This window comes from Lithobates pipiens, unplaced genomic scaffold (assembly GCF_037356315.1).
Source record: "Lithobates pipiens isolate NorthernLeopardFrog02 unplaced genomic scaffold, aLitPip1_a1.2 Scaffold_11, whole genome shotgun sequence".
Lineage (NCBI taxonomy): Eukaryota > Metazoa > Chordata > Amphibia > Anura > Ranidae > Lithobates > Lithobates pipiens.
This window is the reverse complement of record NW_027507696.1, coordinates 16,934,693-16,954,787: the sequence shown is the minus strand read 5'-3', so window position 1 is coordinate 16,954,787 and position 20,095 is coordinate 16,934,693. Positions and strand designations below refer to the sequence as shown.

Genomic DNA, 20,095 nt, shown 5'->3' with positions numbered 1-20,095 from the left:
CTAAGATGTGGCGAGGGGTGCCTTTGTCACGTTATATTCAGCTACCCATCACATTTTGCTACCCGGTGGCGTGCGCATGCGTGATGCTGCCATAAGCGTTCCAACACAGGGCCCCTTGCAGGCTCGCTTCTCTCGCCGCGCTTCAGGCACGGCCTCGCTCGGCATAATTATAATCTAACTCTATGTCCACTTGGATGGTGGGGCTTGAACCTGGACTCAGTGGTGTGGGCACAAAATTCTACGCAAGCACGGATCGCCACAGTGTTGGAACGCATATGGTGGCGTCGCGCATGCGCAGTCCAGCGGGTAGCCAAATGTGATAGGTCACCATATGTGACGAAACACCTTCACCAACTCAAAAACCAGACACTTTCCCCCCCTTCCTGCGCCCGGACATTTTTCAGCTTTTACACTTCGAATGACAATTACTCAGTCATGCAACACTGTACTCACATTCATTTTATATCACCTTTTTATGGACAGATAGAGCTTTCTTTTGGTGGTATTTAAAGAGGAAGTAAACCCCAATGGGATTTACTTCCTCTTTTGCTCCCCGCAAGGCCTGCAAATGAAAAGCATAATGGGCTGGTATGCATTGCATACCAGCCCATTATATGACACTTACCTGCAAACGAAGCCTGCGCTGTCCCTTTTGCAGGCCGCGTCCATCTTTGCCCCTCTTCCTTCTGGGTCCATGGACTCTGGCTTTGTGGCTGGCCAGAGTCACGTGACGTCAGTCCTGCGCATGCGCACGGGAGCCGTCCATCACAGCACATGCTGGGGGAAGAAATGGCACGGACGTCCGTTTCTTCACTGGCATGCGCCGATGACGACACCAGCGCACTACAAGTGAAAAATCTCCTAAACGGCGCATGTTTAGGAGATATTTCCACTACCTATAGGTAAGCTTACTTATAGGTAAAAGTCAACAAAAGGGTTTACAACCACTTTAATCATAGCTCCCAACTGTCCCTGACTTCGAGGGACTGTCCCTGATTTGGAGCAATGTCCCTCTGTCCCTCACTCCTCCTCATTTGTCCCTTATTTTGGTCTGATCTATATAGATGTATATAAAATGCACTTTTTATCTATCAAAGAGTGTTTTCCAGCACTAAACCTTTCATCTGATTTCTAAATTGCTGCATTTGTAAATCCCAAAAGCCAATATAAAGGAATGGTAGTGGTAAAAAAAGCACTTGTGGGTTTAACTAATCTTTTTTGTTTTGTACAATTCTCCTTTAAGGGGGAGTGGCAAGGGGTGTGTCCTATGCCTGTATACTTTTGCTGATAGGTGTCCCTCATTCTCATCTCAAAAAGTTGGGAGGTATACTTTAATCACTACTGTTTTATATATATGTCATATGTGTCCTACTCACCGCCTATCAAATGCTCTCTGAAGAGTGATCAGAGCATGGATGGCTCTTCAGAGAGCATTACACATATGGATGAGTCCTTATCATTATTACACTATTACTCCTGTATTGGTGATTGGCTGAGAGGAGAACCTGTCCTCATCGGAGGGGTCGTTTTATTTTTTTGCTTCTTTAGTCTGTATTCTCCATGTTGAACCAATTCTGAGAGTTGGGTCTGGGAGCCGCCGATCTACGTGTATGTCTGTGCTTTTATTCCCAGCAATCACTGCCGTCTCCCCAGAGCATGAAGGGAAAGGATTGGGCATCTGGAAGAAGAGAGGAATCAGCTGCAGATTGGATCTAAAGAGGCAAGATCAGCACTGAATCCATGCAAGCTGTATCATCGCCCAAGTGCACAGAGAAGAGGCCTTTGTGCACCCCAAGCCAGGTAAGGATGGGGGGGGGGGGGCGGGGGCACAGGAAATGTACCATCAGATCATGGCTTGTTTTCATACCTCTGATGCCTACACCAACCATCCTGGTTTGTTTCCCCCCCCACCCCCCCCCAGCTGGGGCACTAGCCGCCATTAAAAAATGTACCTATCATGACTTACATATGAATTCAACTTAACCACTTGCCGTCCGGGCCATAGTGGAATGGCCGAATTGGGTAATTCTGGGAGGACATAAAATGACGTCCTCCCAGAATCGCGTGCACCCGGTAATATCCGCGAACGTCGGGTCTTCCAGACCCAACTCCTCACAGGTTGGGTTAAAGGGCCAATGGCAACGCCCCTTTACCACATCAACAAACTGTCACATGTCCGGTTCAGTTCCTCCCCTCTCCTCGCACCAATCGATACAGTGTGTGAGAAGAGGAGGGAGCGGGATCAGCAGCGCTTTTGGACTAGATCTGAAGTGCCCACAACGCTTATCTGTGCCCATTCATGGCTCATCCATCCCCATTCTGGCTTACCTATCCCCAACCATAGCTCATTCATGCTCATTCATGGCTCATCCATCCCCATTCATGGCTCATTCATGCTCATCCATCCCCATCCATGGCTCATTTATGCTCATCCATCCCCATCCATGGCTTATTTATGCTCATCCATGGCTTATCCATCCCCAGTCATGGCTCATTCATGCTCATCCATGGCTCATCCATCCACAGCTCATTCATGCTCATCCATGGCTCATCCATCCCCATCCACAGCTCATTCATGCTCATCCATGGCTCATCCATCCCCATCCATGCCTCATTCAGGCTCATCTATGGCTCATTCATGCCCATCCATGCCTCATTCATGCACATCCATGCCACATCAGTGCTCATTTGGCCTAGCCATGCCACATCAGTGCTCATCCATGCCACATCACAACAAACATGGAGATGAAGGGATCAAATGTAAAGGTACCACATCCCAAATATTGCATATTAAGAAGTCCAAATGGAAAGAAGGGGAGAAAACCAAAAGGGCTGGAGAGTAACCAACCCCGGGACTTTAAACGGTACCAAATTTGAAAGATCAAGGGGAATTATAATATAAAAGGTTTTATTTTTATTTATACAAAAAATAAAAATAGAGAAAAGAAGACATCATAAAAATGTCAATACACAAAAAATAACAATAAGCCTGGTACAAAGCAACGATACATGAAATGTTACCAATCTTATTATAAAAACACAGCTGCTATTCTCAACATGTTTCGCTCAATGAAGCTTCCTCAGGAGATAGATGGTACAGCTCACAATAAATACATATAAAAACGGGTTCCAGAGGTTAGTCTCTTCATTTCGTAGACCAAAAGGCCACTGATAAAACCTCTTCGGACCTATAAGGTACAGTTGGAAAAACAGTGGCCGCTAAGGAGTAACACATCCCCATCCCCAAAGGCCTGAATGGTAGTGAGTATGGACAATAGAATCAATCAATAGTAGCTAGAGAGCTCAAAGATATAAACAAGGTATCTAATGTCTTCAAGACGTAATATCAAGATTAGTATTGCCAGTCATATCAATACAGTTCACCCAGGCATCATGTTAAAGAAAATCAATCAATGTCAGTTTAGAAACAAATAGGTGTTCTCCCACAGAGCGCAAGGAACCATCACCCGTCAATTGCCGGGTGATGGTTCCTTGCGCTCTGTGGGGGAACACCTATTTGTTCCTAAACTGACATTGATTGATTTTCTGCATAGGAATTTTGCTCGTCGGAATTGGTACAGACGATAGGAATATCCGATCACAACCTTTTCCTGCTCTCAGTCTTTTGCTGGCGTGGATTGCACCAGCAAAAGTCCAACGGCACATACACACAGTCGGAATTTCCGACCAAAAGCTCACGTTGGACTTTTGCTGGCGGAATTTCCGATCGTGTGTATGGGGCATTAGAGGTAGTCAAGAAATTAGATATGTGATTTATGCTCCTAGAATGCCTGACGGTCCTTCGTACATGTTAGGCCTCTCTATGTGGCCAGGCTGTGTAAAAGTCTCACACATGTGCTATCGCCATACTCAGGAGGAGTTGCAGAATGTGTTTTGGGGTGTAGTTGCAAGTATTCATTTGCCATGTGAGAGAAATAACCTGTTAATGTGACAGTTTTGTGAAGAAAAAAAGAAAAAAAAAAAAAACTTAATTTTGAAAAGAATTGTTGGAAAAAATACAACTTCAAAATACTCACCATGCCTCTTACTAAATACTTTGGAATGTCTACTTTCCAAAAAGTGGTCATTTGGGGGGTATTTGTACTTTCCTGGCTTGTTAATGTCTCAAGAATTTAGATAGGCCTTCAGTGCATTATGTGTGATACATTTTCAGAGATTGGCACCATAGCTTGTTGACTCTATAACTTTCACAAATAACAAATAATAAACACTGATTTGGATTATTTTTACTAAATATATGTAGCAGTACAAATTTTGGCCAAAATATATGAAGAAAAATTACTAATTTGCAAAAAAAAACCTGAAACAAAGAAAATTGCATTTTTTACAACATTTTCTGCATGTTTTTTCATTTATAAAAAAACATTTACAGAGTGTTGTTAAAAGAGGGGTTGTTACGCCGTGATAAACATGACCCTGTTCCAACTTTTTGGAAATGTGTTTGCTGCCATCAAGTTCAAAAGTACCTCATATTTTTCTTAAAATTGTATAGTTTCTCAATTTAACCACTTCCGGACCAGCCACTGCAGTTATACTGTGGCAGGTTGGCTCCCCTGCACGAGCTGTTGTAGCTATACGTCAGCTCTTTAAGACACTTTAGCAGGCGCACACCCGCAGCATGTCCCTGGAGCTGATGTGAGTGCCCGGCGGGCGCGATAACGCTGGACACCCGCAAATGCTCGTGACAGAGTGAGTACCGGTATCTGTGTGTGTAAAAACACAAATCTCGGTTCTCTCAGGGGAGTAGAGACAAATCGTGCGCTCCTACTAAGTAAGAACACCAATTGGTCTCCTCCCCTAGTCAGTTCCATCCCCCCAACATTTAGAACACACATAGGGAACACAGTTAACCCCTTGATCGCCCCCTAGTGTTAACCCCTTCTCTACCAATGACATTTATACAGTAATCAATGGCTATTTTTAGTAATGGTCACTGGTCCCAAAAAAGTGTCAAAAGGGTCCAATCTGTCCGCCGCAATGTCGTAGTCACGATAAAAATCTCTGATCACCGTCATTACTATTAAAAAATAATAATAATAATAAAAATGCCATAAACCTATCCCCTATTTTGTAGAAGCTATAACTTTTGTGCAATCAATATACGCTTATTGTGTTTTTTTTTTTTTTTTTTTTACCAAAAATATGTAGAAGAATACATACCGGCCTAAACTGAGGGATTTTTTTGGGGGATATTTATTATAGCAAAAAGTACAAAATATTGTGTTTTTTTTTTAATTGTTGCTTTAATTTTTTGTTTATAGCGCAAAAAATAAAAACTGTAGAGGTGATCAAATACCACTAAAAGAAAGCTCTATTTGTGGGGAAAAAAGTACATCAATTTTGTTTGGGTACAACGTCGCACGACCGCACAATTGTAAGTTAAAGCGACGTAGTGCCGTATCACAAAAAATGCCCTGGTCAGGAAGGGGGTAAATTCTTATGGGGTGAAGTGGTTAAACATTTGATATGTTTTCTATTTTATATTGTAAATAAAATACGGGCTTGTGAGGTTTGCAACTCATTGAATTCTGTTTTTAAAGTGGTTCTGCGCCTTTAAAAAAAATATTAAAAGCCAGCAGCTACAAATATTGCAGCTGCTGACTTTTAATAAAATCACACTTACCTGTCCCAGGGTCCAGCGATGTCGGCGGCAGATGACGAGCAATCGCTCATCTCTCTGCTGCCCCCGCCGCCATCCTCTGTCAGGGAATCGGAAAGTGAAGCATTGCGGGCTTCACTGCCCGGTTCCCTACTGCGCATGCGTGAGTTGCGCTGCACGTCTCTGCTGGTCCCTGCTGTGTCCTGGAAACTGTGTGTTTCCCAGAACACAAGGGGGGGGGGGCATCTGCGGGGGTCTGCGGGGGTCTTGTCCTGGAAGTGGGTGCAGATACCTGGATTATCCAGTTAACTGCACCCCCCTCCCCCCTGAAAGTTGCCGATTGTGGCACCGGAGGGGGGGAGGGTTCAGATGAGCGGAACTTCCACTTCAGGGTGGAGGTCCGCTTTAATGTAAATTTTACACATCGTGCCAGCTTTTTTGGAATTAGGGTTATATTTCCTGCATTGGTATGTGCACTGGAAAAAAATAGAAACAAAGTTCTGTTAGTGCTGAGAGATGCTTCCACATTTCAGCCTTTTGGGAACATCTGCAGACTGCAATAATCAGAATTTAAATAATGTTAGGTATGTTTAAAATATTAACTCACTTTACAAAAAAAAAAATCTAGTGGCTAAGGGCAGCAACAATTTTCATATACTGCATGCAAAGATGCACTGTAAAGAAAGAATACAAAAAAAACGTTTATATAAAAATGAATGTGTGATTACTTAATGGAACCAGTTAGCTTTGCATAAATAGTATATACAACATATGCAGAACTGTGGATTGTGTATTTTATGGAGTATAATCATTTTTTTTTTAAAGCATCATGATGCTGCTTCTCATTTATCATTTTCCACTCAAAGGCGTTTGGTTCCAAACCTTATCTCTAGGTATCTTATGTCAAGAAGATGTCTAAAATGTATTGAACTGCTTCAGATGAAGCTTCCCCTTGTGTGTTTAAACAACCCATCATACATGAAACCGTATACTGTTTGTACTGTTTACATTCACACCAGTTTTTATAAGTATGTATGAGGCCATCCTGAGATTCTTCTGCATGGACCATTTGAGCGGAGGGAGAAAATCATTACAATAATCACTGCTGTTAGAGATTTTATACAAAAAATGGCTTTGCAGAACGTCTGTGGCTGGGATATAGATTCTTCAGTTCAGCCAACGAGAAATAGCCTCCATCCCTTTCCAAATATGATTTTATCACACGCTCCTTGTGTACTTCAGAGAGCTCATGTCTTTTCTTCTTCTCACCATCGCAGCACTGGCCCCCCACCACCAGAACATGGCACTACCACCCTCGCCTTTCTGTATGCAGATGGTGTTGCTGTTGCAACCGACTCACGTTCCTCTGCTGGAAAGCTTGTCTCCAGCCCTGACACCCGTAAAGCATTTCTTATCCATAGTCATTTGCTGGCCACCACTTCAGGCAGTGCTGCTGATTGCCAGTTTTTTGGACGAGTTTTGGCCAGGGAGTGCAGACTGTACCAGGTGCGGAATGGGTACATGCCAAGTGTCCGAGGAGCAGCTAGAATGTTGAGCGTCCTGATGATGCCTTTTCGGGGAACAAAAATTTGTGCTGCCGTTACTTTATGTGGCTGGGATAGAGATGGCCCTTGCATCTGTTATGTATATAATGATGGGACTCGTCTCTGCTCAGATATCCTGTCGGTTGGATCTGGCTCTCCATTTGCCTACAGCATTATTGATGATGGTTACAAACCTGGAATGAAGGAAGAAGAAGCCCGCCAGCTTGCTAGAAGAGCAGTGTGCCATGCAGGCCGAAGAGATGCCTATTCTGGTGGATTAGTGGATGTGTACTGGGTGAGAGAAGGAGGCTGTGAAATGGATCCTAGAGAAGACTTGTCACAACTGTATGAGTGTATAGTAGAAGAAAAAGTCCTGACAAACAAACCTCAGAAGCTGCCAGCTCCTTAATAATCCCTATAATCAATTTTTGGGACACATTGGGGGTTATTTACGAAAGGAAAATTAACTTTGCGCTACAAGTGCAAACTACTGAAAGTACACGTGGAAGTGCAGTCACTGTAGATCCGAGGGGGACATGCTAGGAAAATAAAAAACAGCATTTTAGCTTTCACATGATTGGATGATAAAATCAGCAGAGCTTCCACTCATTTCAGATCTACCCCTTTAGATTTATAGTGACTGCACTTCCAAGTGCACTTTCAGTGCAATTTCAAGTGCACTTTGCACTTGTAGTTTGCACTTGTAGTGCAAAGTGGCTTTGCCTTTCGTAAATAACCCCCATAGTTGCTTATTACAACCATATAATATAAAGTGTGTTGTGATATATCTAATCACCAATATTTTTCTAGTATTTAGCTTTTAATTGAATGTGATTTTAAAGCAGTATTAAACCCAACATCAAAAATGTACTATATTGCAGCTTACCAATTCTTCATTTGTTGGCTGTAGTAGTTTTCTTTTTTTTTTAGCCTTTTTTCTTTTATTTTCACCTGGTGATCTGGTTAATAAGTTTATTCTTTTTTTTTTTTATTTGTATTTCTTTTAAAAGACCAAGCTATTCAGAAGTGAGTTAGATGGTTGAGACAAACCATTTACTACTGACAGGGATGCTTACAATAATCAGCGCGTATTCATTTATGTTAAACCTTTATCCCAAAAGGGGAAAAAAATGTTCTAACTGCTTGTAAAGTGTTAGCTAAATCTAAATCTAAATTTGCTAGTACATGTAATGCCACGTACACACGACCGGACTTTCCGGCAGAAAAGGTCCGACTGAATCATTTAATCGGATATTCCGATCGTGTGTGGGCTTCAGTGGACTTTTTTATTTTTTTATTCTGACGGACCTAGAAATAGAACATGTTTTATATCTTTCCGACTGAATCAATTTCTATCCGGAAATCCGTTCATCTGTATGACCAAAAAACGACGCAAGGGCAGCTATTGGCTACTGGCTATTGAACTTCCTTTTTCTAGTCCCGTCGTAAGTGTTGTACGTCACTGCGTTCTAAACTATCGGAATTTGGTGTGATCGTGTGTAGGCAAGTCCTTTTCAGCGGAACTCCGTCGGAAAAAACGTCAGAGTTTATTCTGACGGAAAAAACGTGTGTACATGGCATTAGACTACCCTTTATTCAGAATGACAATGCTGCTGTCCAAAGGTGTCTCTTGCTTCTCATTCCTGAGTGGAGACACCGGAAGGGTGCTACTGGCTGGATCACCAGGGGAAAGTAAAGGGAAAACAAATGAATGCAGCCAACACATTTAAGTATTGGTAAGTTGCAATATATTAAAATTTAGTTTTGGGGTTTATTACCACTTTAAAACATAAAAGCTCTCACTTTTGGTATCTTTACATTTCCAGTATGAGCACACTCATGTAAGTTATCTCTTTATCCTGCTTTGCCAAATTAAAAATAGGCTGCAGTGTTGGTCAACATCTCTGCAGCCCGCATTCTTGACTACGACTCCCAATGGAAAGATGTCGCTGTTTACAGTTTATGCCAGCAGTATATACACAGATGTACAGTGTATTCCCTGAAGCAATGTATTCTTTGCTAATACAATTTTTTACAGGCAGCTTGGTGAATAAACATTATATTAAATATTTATACTTTATTTACCATATTTATTATTAATTTACCAGTGCACAGTAGTTCTCATATAAAGGTCCATTCAGACCTTGGCGTATTGGTGCATTGCGTCAATGCACATACATTAATGCATTTTTTATTCATGCATTTCATTAAGGGAGCCTATTCAAATGAATGAGCTGACAATTTATCAAACTGTTAAAAAACAAAACGAACATGCACGTTTTTTGGCAACGCAGCGCAGCACAATGCAGGGTAGTGCCCTACTATGCACTGTAGTGTGCTGCAATGTATGTGCTTTGGAGATGTATTGCCTTAGTGCATTCAAATGCCCATCAAAGTGAATGGCATCGCAACACACTAATGCACATAATGCTACTGCAACGCACTGCATCCGAAAAGTGATTTTTGGCCTGTAGTGTAATGGCATGAATTATATTTCTGCCAATATAAATATCAATGAAAAGGACCCAACACAAGCATATACAATTTATTTTTTTACATTTTACTAATGAATATGGCGATTGCTTTTTTGTTTATTGTAAGAAATGTAATATGACATCAGCACCCCTAATGAGGTGCAGCAGAATATCTGAAACATATTTCCTGTTGTCCAGTTATTAAATCTGTTACCTTATAATCACCTTTATAATCACTAATAAAAAACAAATGTAATTTCTAATATTGTAACATGCAATTATCAATATAATAAAATGTTTCTACCTACCTTTGTAATAAAGTCTTATGTACTTATCACATGGCTTCCTTAAGAAATAAAAAATGATTACAGGGACTTAGGAGCGATATTGAAGAAAAGGAACTCCAAGGCGGTATTCTCAGGAAAAACTGCCTATGCGCCGGTTCACACTATTGCGATGCCAGACATCGCATGTAATTAGCAGCGCCACTGCTGTTCACATTACATGCGATGTCTGTGCGGTGCGATGTCAGCCATACAGATAGTATGGCTGATATCACACCGCCTTCGGTCCAAACACGCAGAGGACCCTTTTAATTTTGTTTTTTTACAAATAAATATCTGAAAAGTGAGGCATGCATTTGTATTCAGCCCCCTGATACCCCCTAACTAAAATCTAGTGAAACCAATTGCCTTCATAAGTCACCTAATTAGTAAATAGAGTCAACCTGTGTGTAATTTAATTTTAGTATAAATACAGCTGTTCTGTGAAGCCCTCAGAGGTTTTTTAGAGAACCTTAGTAAACAAACAGCATCATGAATGCCAAGGAACACACCAGACAGCTCAGGGATAAAGTTGTGGAGAAGCTTAAAGAAGGGTTAGCTTATAAAAAATATCCCAAGCTTTGAACATCTCACGGAGCACTGTTCAATCCATCATCCGAAAATGGAAAGAGTATGGCACAACTGCAATCCTACCAAGACATGGACATCCACCTAAACTGACAGGCCGGGCTAAGAGAGCAATAATCAGAGAAGCAGCCAAGAGGCCCATGGTAACTCTGGAGGAGCTACAGAGATCTACAGCTCAGGTGGGAGAATCTGTCCACAGGACAGCTATTATTCGTGCACTCCACAAATCTGGCCTTTATGGAAGAGGGGCAAGAAAGTCATTGTTGAAAGAAAGTCATAGGAAGTCCTGTGTGCAGTTTACGAGAAGCCATCTGGGGGAGACAGCAAACATGTGGAAGAAGGTGCTCTGGTCAGATGAGACCAAAATTGAACTTTTTGGCCTAAAAGCAAAACACTATGTGTGGCGGAAAACTAACACTGCACATCACCCTGACCACACCTTCCCTACCATGAACCATGGTGATGACAGCGTCATGTTGTGGGGATGCTTTTCTTCAACAGGGTCAGGGAGGCTGGTCAGAGTTGATGGGAAGGTGGTTGGGGCCAAATACAGGGCAATCTTAGAAGAAAACTTGTTAGTCTGCAAAAGACTTGAGACTGGTGCGGAGGTTCACTTTCCAGGAGGACAACGACCCTAAACATACAGCCAGAGCTACAATGGAATGGTTTAGATCAAAGCATATTTATATGTTAGAATGGCCCAGTCAAAGTCCAGACCTAAATCCAATTGAGAATCCGTGGTAGGACTTGCAAATTGCTGTTCACAGACGCTCTTCATCCAATCTGACAGAGCTTGAGCTCTTTTTCAAAGAAGAATGGGCAAAAATGTCACTCTCTAGATGTGCAAAGCTGGTAGAGACATCCCCAAAAAGACTTGCAGCTGTAACTGCAGTGAAAGGTGGCTCTACAAAGTACTGACTCGGGGGGCTGAATATAAATGCACGCAACACTTTTCACATATTTATTTGTAAAAATTTAAAAACCATTTATCATTTTCCTTCCGCTTCACAATTATGTGCCATTTTGTGTTGATCACCTCAAATCCCAACAAAATACTAGGACTGTTACTGTTTAAAATTTTCATGTTCAATTAACTGATTTTTTTTCATCGATTAATCGACTAATTTCGATTAATTATAACACACATACAGATCCAACTACTTTTATCTGATCTCCTTGCATTGCAACTCTGCATTAGTCAGTGGTAAATGTGGTATACACTATATACAATCACCCGACACTAGTTAGTTTCCACAATCCATGACTTAACTTCACAGTTCACACAAATACGTTTTAAATCCAAACTGTAGCACTGACGTAAGTCATTTTTTTTTTACACTTTAAGAAAAAAACATAGAACGTCAGTTTAACTTTAATTATAAAACGTATGTAGTATATTGACTGTCAACTTTAATTATAAAACTTATGTAGTATATTGACTGTCAGTCACTTTACAATAGGCATCACTTTAGCCATTCACGCAGACATACCAGAGTGTTTACATTTTTTTATTTATTTTTTTACAACGTTAAAAACTGAGGTTATCAAATTTGCCTACACTTAGCTCACTGAATGATCCCAGTTAACCACATCCATATTTACCATCACTGTCCAGGCTGTCCGGTGACGTCACGGACATCAACGTCACCGGATTCCTCGCCTCTTCCCTTCGTTAGCAGACGGAGGCATGTGGCGTTCTCCAACGGAACTCCCTGAAGACCCTGAAGCCGGCAGAGAGGTGAGTACCGATCGAAAGAATTTTGATCGATCAAAAAAATTAACGATTAATTGAGGAGTTAATCTTTAATTTTCCCAGCCCTACAAAATGCATTTACCTTTTTAGTTGTAACATGACAAAATGTGGAAAATTTCAAGGGGTATGAATACTTTTTCAAGGCATTGTATGGGGCTTACATTACAGTAAAAGTAAACTGATTAAACCGCTCAGAACCTGGTCTGAAGTTATTCAAAGGAGTGCATGTAAGGTTCTAGCATATTATTAAAGGAGATGTAAACCCTCAAGGTTTTTCACCTTAATGCATAATGATACAAAGTTAATCTTAGATTGTATAGAGAGCTCTCTTATTAGAAGCACATGTGTCAAAAAATGAGACAGAGTGTAGCCAAATTATTTGCAGCGTCATTCCTTTATCTTATCTGCATCCATATAGCTGAGCTCCGGTACAGGCTTACCTCACTTGCTGACTTCTAATGCTGTTTGATCGTAGGTGTATGGACAGAAAAACTGAATATCCGTCTGGTGACGGTGCCATGTCTGTTCAGAAAAAGAGCCTCCAAATTGAGGGCTTTCTGTCTAACCAACAGTATTAGCAGATGTCTTGTTGCAACAGCCACAAAGCTCAAAACTTTGGCTTCCACTTGTGAGTAAGTGAGGTAAATCAGCCGTTCAATCGCTGGAAAGTAAAGTCAGTAAAATTGGACACAGGGCGAGCCCTGAGCTCATAGCAGCCGGATGCCACACACCAGGTGTATGAGAGCTTTAGTCATACCTTTTCACATCTTTATTGATGTAGTAGATCAGATAGCAGATATGGAGGGGGTAGGATGGGGACAGGTCCATGTGAGTCCTGTAGTTATAGGGGCGTCTAGTTGACGCATTTCAATTGACAATCGATTTTCATCAGAGCTCTATAGCAGGGACAGACTGTACCTAAATGGGGAAGGTACAGCTCCGTTGGGGGAGAAGATAGAGAAAGAAATAAATGTGAAGGGCTACCTCTTTAAAGAAATGATAAAACTACTTACTTTGGGGGAGAAGATAGCCAAAGAGTTAGAGGAACCTTTAAATTAGGTGATGGTGGAGAGAGATCAGAGGAAACTATTCCAGATAATGAGCGATGAGCAGAAGGTTCTACTGTGGTCAGTGATGGTAGTGAAATTGGAGTACCTAAGACCGATGCGCTTAGGCTGGTAGAATTCTACTGCAGCCTCAGAATAAACAAGGATAAAATAATATGAGCTGGTACAAAATAAAAGGCATGTTTACAAATGGTAAGTTCACCTTTTCCAATAGCCTATGCAGTCAAGGGGCCCCAGTGAGTGGGACCTCATTGGCTAGCTGTTGACTCCAAGTGAACCCTAGAACTGCCCAAGTTCTTCTTACAGGGGGGAATAACTCACCTGCTGGTTTAGAGAAACTCCACTATATTTTTTCACCTTCTTCTGGCCTGAAGCCCACTCTCACTGTTATTTCCTCCCTGAGGCCTGTTACCTGGAATAAACAAGATGTTCAGACAAGTTGCAATTTCACTGCTTTACTGCATAACGTAACTCCAGCATAATTCTTCACTTACAGGAACATTGCAGCATATTGACAGTTCAGGCTCACTGATAACAGTTCACAGTGCAGAGCACTCTCATCTTTCTCACACCGTGCTGTTCATTGGTCTCATAGGTGCAGAATACCTAATGATCTCCTAAATCTTCCCCAGATGTTATTGTCTATTTAGCAAAGTGTTACTTGCTCAGGGTGTCCTTTATCACACAAGGCCTGGAGGCCACTCTAAACCAAGTCATGGGGCCCGCTAGGTGAGGGTCAAGGGGGTCAGAGCTTCTCTGCTGGCCCTAATGTGTTCTCACTCACCACCCTGGCAGTTAAGCCCTGCAGAGGGCTCTATAGTTCAGCTCCAATTCAGCACTACATCTGCAGATCAGGGGTATTCTGCTCCCATACCCCAAGTGCACAGGGATCCACCCACAGCCGGCATATAAAAGGGCATTATCTCCACCCTTTGGATCCCTAAAGGAGGTATAACAATTAAATGGGCACTAATAACTGTAAACATGTGCAGATTTATAAAACATTCATTAACCACTTTCAGACCGGACCATTTTGCTGGTAAATGACCAGAGGTCTTTTTACACTTTGGCACTGCGCTGCTTTAACTGGTAATTGCGCGGTCATGCAATGTTGTACCCAAACAAAATTTGCGTCCTTTTCTTCCCACAAATAGAGCTTTCTTTTGATGGTATTTGATTGCCTCTGCGATTTTTATTTTTTGCGATATAAACGTAAAAAGACCGCAAATTTTGAAAAAAAATGATATTTTCTACTTTTTGTTATTAGAAAAATCCAATAAACTCAATTTTAGTCATACATTTAGGCCAAAATGTATTCAGCCACATGTCTTTGGTAAAAAAAAAGTCAATAATTGTATATTTATTGGTTTGCGCAAAAGTTGTCACATCTACAAACTAAGGTACGTTTTCTGGAATTTACGCAGCTTTTAGTTTACGACTGCCTATCTCATTTCTTGAGGTGCTAAAATGGCAGGGCAGTACAAAACCCCCCCAAATGACCCCATTTTGGAAAGTAGACCCCCTAAGGAAATTGATAAGAGGCATGTTGAGCCCATTGAATATTTTATTTTTTTGCCTCAAGCGATTGAATAATGACAAAAAAAAAAATATTTTTTTTTTTTCACACAAAGTTGTCACTAAATGATATATTGCTCACACATGCTATGGGCGTATGTGAAATGACACCCCAAAATAAATTCTGCTGCTTCTCCTGAGTACGGGGATACCACATATGTGGGACTTTTTGGGAGCCTAGCCGCGTACGGGGCCCCGAAAACCAAGCACCGCCTTCAGGCTTTCTAAGGGCGTAAATTTTTGAGTTCACTTCTCACTACCTATTACAGTTTTGAAGGCCATAAAATGCCAAGATGGCACAAAACCCCCACAAATGACCCCATTTTAGAAAGTAGACACCCAAAGCTATTTGCTGAGAGGCATGTTGAGTTCATGGAATATTTTATATTTTGCCACAAGTTGCGGGAAAATTACAAACTTTTTTTTTTTTTTTTTTTTTTCACAAAGTTGTCACTAAATGATATATTGCTCATGCATGCCATGGGCATATGTAAAATGACACCCCAAAATAAATTCTGCTGCTTCTCCTGAGTACGGGGATACCACATATGTGGGACTTTTTGGGAGCCTAGCCGTGTACGGGGCCCCGAAAACCAAGCACCGCCTTCAGGCTTTCTAAGGGCGTAAATTTTTGAGTTCACTTCTCACTACCTATTACAGTTTTGAAGGCCATAAAATGCCAAGATGGCATAAAACCCCCACAAATGACCCCATTTTAGAAAGTAGACACCCCAAGCTATTTGCTGAGAGGCATGTTGAGTCCATGGAATATTTTATATTTTGCCACAAGTTGCGGGAAAATTACAAACTTTTTTTTTTTTTTTTCACAAAGTTGTCACTAAATGATATATTGCTCACGCATGCCATGGGCATATGTGAAATGACACCCCAAAATAAATTCTGCTGCTTCTCCTGAGTACGGGGATACCACATATGTGGGACTTTTTGGGAGCCTAGCCGCGTACGGGGCCCCGAAAACCAAGCACCGCCTTCAGGCTTTCTAAGGGCGTTACAGTTTTGAAGGCCATAAAATGCCAAGATGGCACAAACCCCCCCCAAATGACCCCATTTTGGAAAGTAGACACCCCTAAATTTAGGGGTACACTAGTGAGACTAGGTAATAAATGGCGGGTGCCCTGAAACTATAAAAAAATAACTAACCAACCAGCGTCACCTGTAACAGTTATATGGTGATCACTGGTGAAAGGGTTAACTAGGGGGCAATCAGGGGGCTTTATGCGGTAGTATATGGGGGTCCCTGGCGCTATAAAAAGCTGCGGCAAACCTAAATACCTACCTGCCTAACTAGCGTCACCTGTGACACTAATACAGCGATCAGAAAAACGATCGCTTATTAGGCTGGGTTCACACTGGAGCGATGTGGGAACGCCACGAATGCGCGGCGGGTTCCCGCATCGCATGCCTCCCGGCGGCAGTTCACACTGCCCTATGCGAACTGCTGGGAGTGTCAGTGAAATGTTACTGACACCCCCAGATCAGTTCGCATATCGCAGTGCGATCTGCAAACTCGGATCGCATGGTGTGAACACCCATGCGATCCGATTCTGCTGCGGGCCAAAAAAAGGGTCCCGTGCGAATTTGCGGCGGGTGCGGCGGGTGCGGCGGGTGCGGCGAATGGCTGAACTCGAATCGCACAGAGATCGGATGTGATTTGCACTGCAGTGCGGTGCGAATCACATCCGTTCTCATAAACCGCTGCAATGTGAACCCAGCCTTAGTGACACTGGCGACGGGGGGTGATCACGGGGTTAAACCTTTATTGGGGGGGTTAGGGGGGTACCTTAGAACTAAAGGGGGCTAACCCTAACTGCCCTAACAGTTATTAGTCACAAATGACACCCGCCGGTTGATCAGGGGGTTAAACCTTTATTAGGTAATAAATGGCGGGTGCCCTGAAACTATAAAAAAATAACTAACCAACCAGCGTCACCTGTAACAGTTATATGGTGATCACTGGTGAAAGGGTTAACTAGGGGGCAATCAGGGGGCTTTATGCGGTAGTATATGGGGGTCCCTGGCGCTATAAAAAGCTGCGGCGAACCTAAATACCTACCTGCCTAACTAGCGTCACCTGTGACACTAATACGGCGATCAGAAAAATGATCGCTTATTAGGCTGGGTTCACACTGGAGCGATGCGGAAACGCCGCAAATCCGCGGCGGGTTCCCGCATCGCATGCCTCCCGGCGGCAGTTCACACTGCCCTATGCGAACTGCTGGGAGTGTCAGTGAAATGTTACTGACACCCCCAGATCAGTTCGCATATCGCAGTGCGATCTGCAAACTCGGATCGCATGGTGTGAACACCCATGCGATCCGATTCTGCTGCGGGCCAAAAAAAGGGTCCCGTGCGAATTTGCGGCGGGTGCGGCGGGTGTGGCGGGTGCGGCGGGTGCGGCGAATGGCTGAACTCGAATCGCACAGAGATCGGATGTGATTTGCACTGCAGTGCGGTGCGAATCACATTCGTTCTCATAAACCGCTGCAATGTGAACCCAGCCTTAGTGACACTGGCGACGGGGGGTGATCACGGGGTTAAACCTTTATTGGGGGGGTTAGGGGGGTACATTAGAACTAAAGGGGGCTAACTCTAACTGCCCTAACAGTTATTACAGTCACAAATGACACCAATGCAAAAAAAATAAAAAAATAAAAATAAAATGACATTGGTGTCACTGTGACTGGGGGGCAGGGGTAATTGGGGGGGTGATCGGGGGGTAAAGGGGGGGTGTGAGTGTGCCTGGCATGTTCTACTGTGTGTGTAGAGTGTTGGTGCAACTCACCGATCCGCTCTCATCCGTGTCGGAACGAAAAATACTGACACGGAGGAGAGAATACATCACTTCCTCTCCTGTGTTTACATTACAGGAGAGGAAGTGATGTCACGGGGGATTTCCATTCGTCGAGAGCGATCGCGAGGGGGTGGCCATGAATGAATGGCCGCCCCCTCATCCCGGATCGCTCTCGAAGGAATGCCGACCGCCGCAGGCACGGGGGGGGGGGGCCCGATCGGGCCCCCCACCCGCGGGCAGGCAGGGACTTATATATACGCCCATATGCCTGCCCGTGCCATTCTGCCGACGTATATCGTCGTGCGGCGGTCGGCAAGTGGTTAATTACATTTTTATTACTAGTAGGCCATTTAGGCCTCCCTGAAACCTGTTTGAAAAACTCACGGTTAGCAAGCCCTACATCCTCACTTTTTTAGGATAGAGTGGGGAATAGGGATGATAGGATTCAACTCGAACATCGGCTGTTTGCCAAATAGCGAACAATTTGGGGTGTTCACGGCAAATTCAAAAGCCGCAAAACACCCTTTAAAAGTCTATGGGAGAAATCAAAAGTGCTAATTTTTAAGGCTTATATGCATGGTATTGTCGTAAAAACTGTTTGAGGACCCGGATCCTGCCCCAGGGAACATGTATCAATGCAAAAAAAAAGTTTTAAAAACTGCAGTTTTTTTGGGTCTGAACATTTGCTGTTAGTCCCATTTGGGGAACACTCGAATTTGCAGTGTGTTTGGCAGGTGTTCACTTTATCCAATCAGGGTGCAGTAAAAGCTGGTTGTTAAGGAGCGGGCCAGGATGCCAGCCATGGCAACCTTAACAACTGATGAGTCATGGAAAGGGGGGGACAAGTGAGCGCCAGGGGGGATCTACCCCACAACCCTGAACTATGGTTGTGGGGGTCTGTGGACAAGGGTCTCTTCTCCACAATACTGGGCTGTGATTGTGGGGGTCTGCGGGCAAGGGGCCTATCGGAATCTTGAAGCCCGCTTTAACAAGGGGGTCCCCAGATCCCAGCCCACCTATGTGAATCAGTATGGGGTACATAATTACCCTACCCATTCACCAAAAAAGTGTCAAAAAGTAATAAATACATAAAGACAGTTTTTGACAATTCCTTATTAAAAAATAAAGAAACAATGTCCCCCAATGTAAATCCATTGTCAAACACGATGCCCGCCAAACCGCCGAAGAAGAAGAGGAAAAAAATGGGGGTGGGGGGATATGGGGGCCCCCCACTCACAGATCCCCCACAGCCCAGGGTTGTGAGAATGAGACCCTTGTCCCCATCAACATGGGGACAAGAAACTTTGATGGTGGGGAGGAAGCCCCCCCACCCCAAAGCAAGTGACCTTGTTTTGGTTCTGGAAGGGGGGTTCGCGCTCGTCCCCCCCTTTCCTGACCTGCCAGGGAGGGATAAGAAATAGCATTTTTGCTACAGCATGTTCTATGCATGCTACAGATGCACCACTTTACAGACAGACTAAGGGGACCCCACAGGCACTATATTTAAAGGAATTTTTCATTTTTATTGTTGCACTTTAAAGTGGAGTTCCACCTGGAAAAAAACTGAAAAAGTCAGTAGTTATAAATATATTTATAGTATTGTATAGTATAGTATTTATAGCTGCTGGCTTTTAATAGGGATGAGCTTCGTGTTAGAGTCGAACATACGTTCGACTCGAACATTGGCTGTTCGCCCGTTTGGCGAATTCCGAACGTTATGGGCCGTTCGTGCCAAATTCGTGTGGCGCCCACGGCCCACAATGCACTGCGTCATCGCAGTGCATTGCTGGCTCATGATTGGCCAAGCATGCACTGTGACCCCGCATGCTTGGCCAATCACAGCGCCAGCAGCGAGGAGAGCCATGATTGGCCACAGGCAGGATGCCTGTGGCCAATCATAGCTCAGGCTGTGTAGTACACGCCCCAAACTATATAAGGCCACCAGCGCGGCGGCCTAGTGTAGTGTGTTGGCGTCTGAAGCAGTTAGTGGGTGTTCTGTGTACCTTCAACACAGTACACACCGATCGTTTTCGGCCGATTTTCGATCTTGCTGTTGTGTAGTGGTTGTTGTCTGCTTGCCCTGGCCGCAGTATACACCGCTATATTCACCTCACCTATATAGCTAGTGATCTATCTTTTATAATAGAGCTTGCAGTCAGTAGTGTTAGGAGCTTGTGCGTGCTGTCTGCGTGCTCTGTACCCAGTACACACCGCTATATCCACCTACATAGCTTCTCTATTTGAGCCCACTTGCCATCTGCAGGAGTTATTGGAAGTTGTGTGTGCCTCCAGCACAGCACAATATACATCTGTATATACCCCTTTATCTCTGGTGTTCT

At 43.4% G+C, this 20,095-nt stretch overlaps 1 protein-coding gene across 1 annotated transcript; it reads left to right on the top strand.

The window, feature by feature from the left end:
* Positions 1-6,604: 6,604 nt before the first annotated feature.
* On the top strand, positions 6,605-9,938 carry LOC143960372 (proteasome subunit beta type-11-like). Its single transcript, XM_077468925.1, has one exon. It carries the CDS (start codon positions 6,749-6,751, stop codon positions 7,571-7,573), a length of 825 nt encoding a protein of 274 aa, XP_077325051.1. The 5' UTR covers positions 6,605-6,748; the 3' UTR covers positions 7,574-9,938.
* The last annotated feature ends 10,157 nt before the right edge of the window (positions 9,939-20,095 follow it).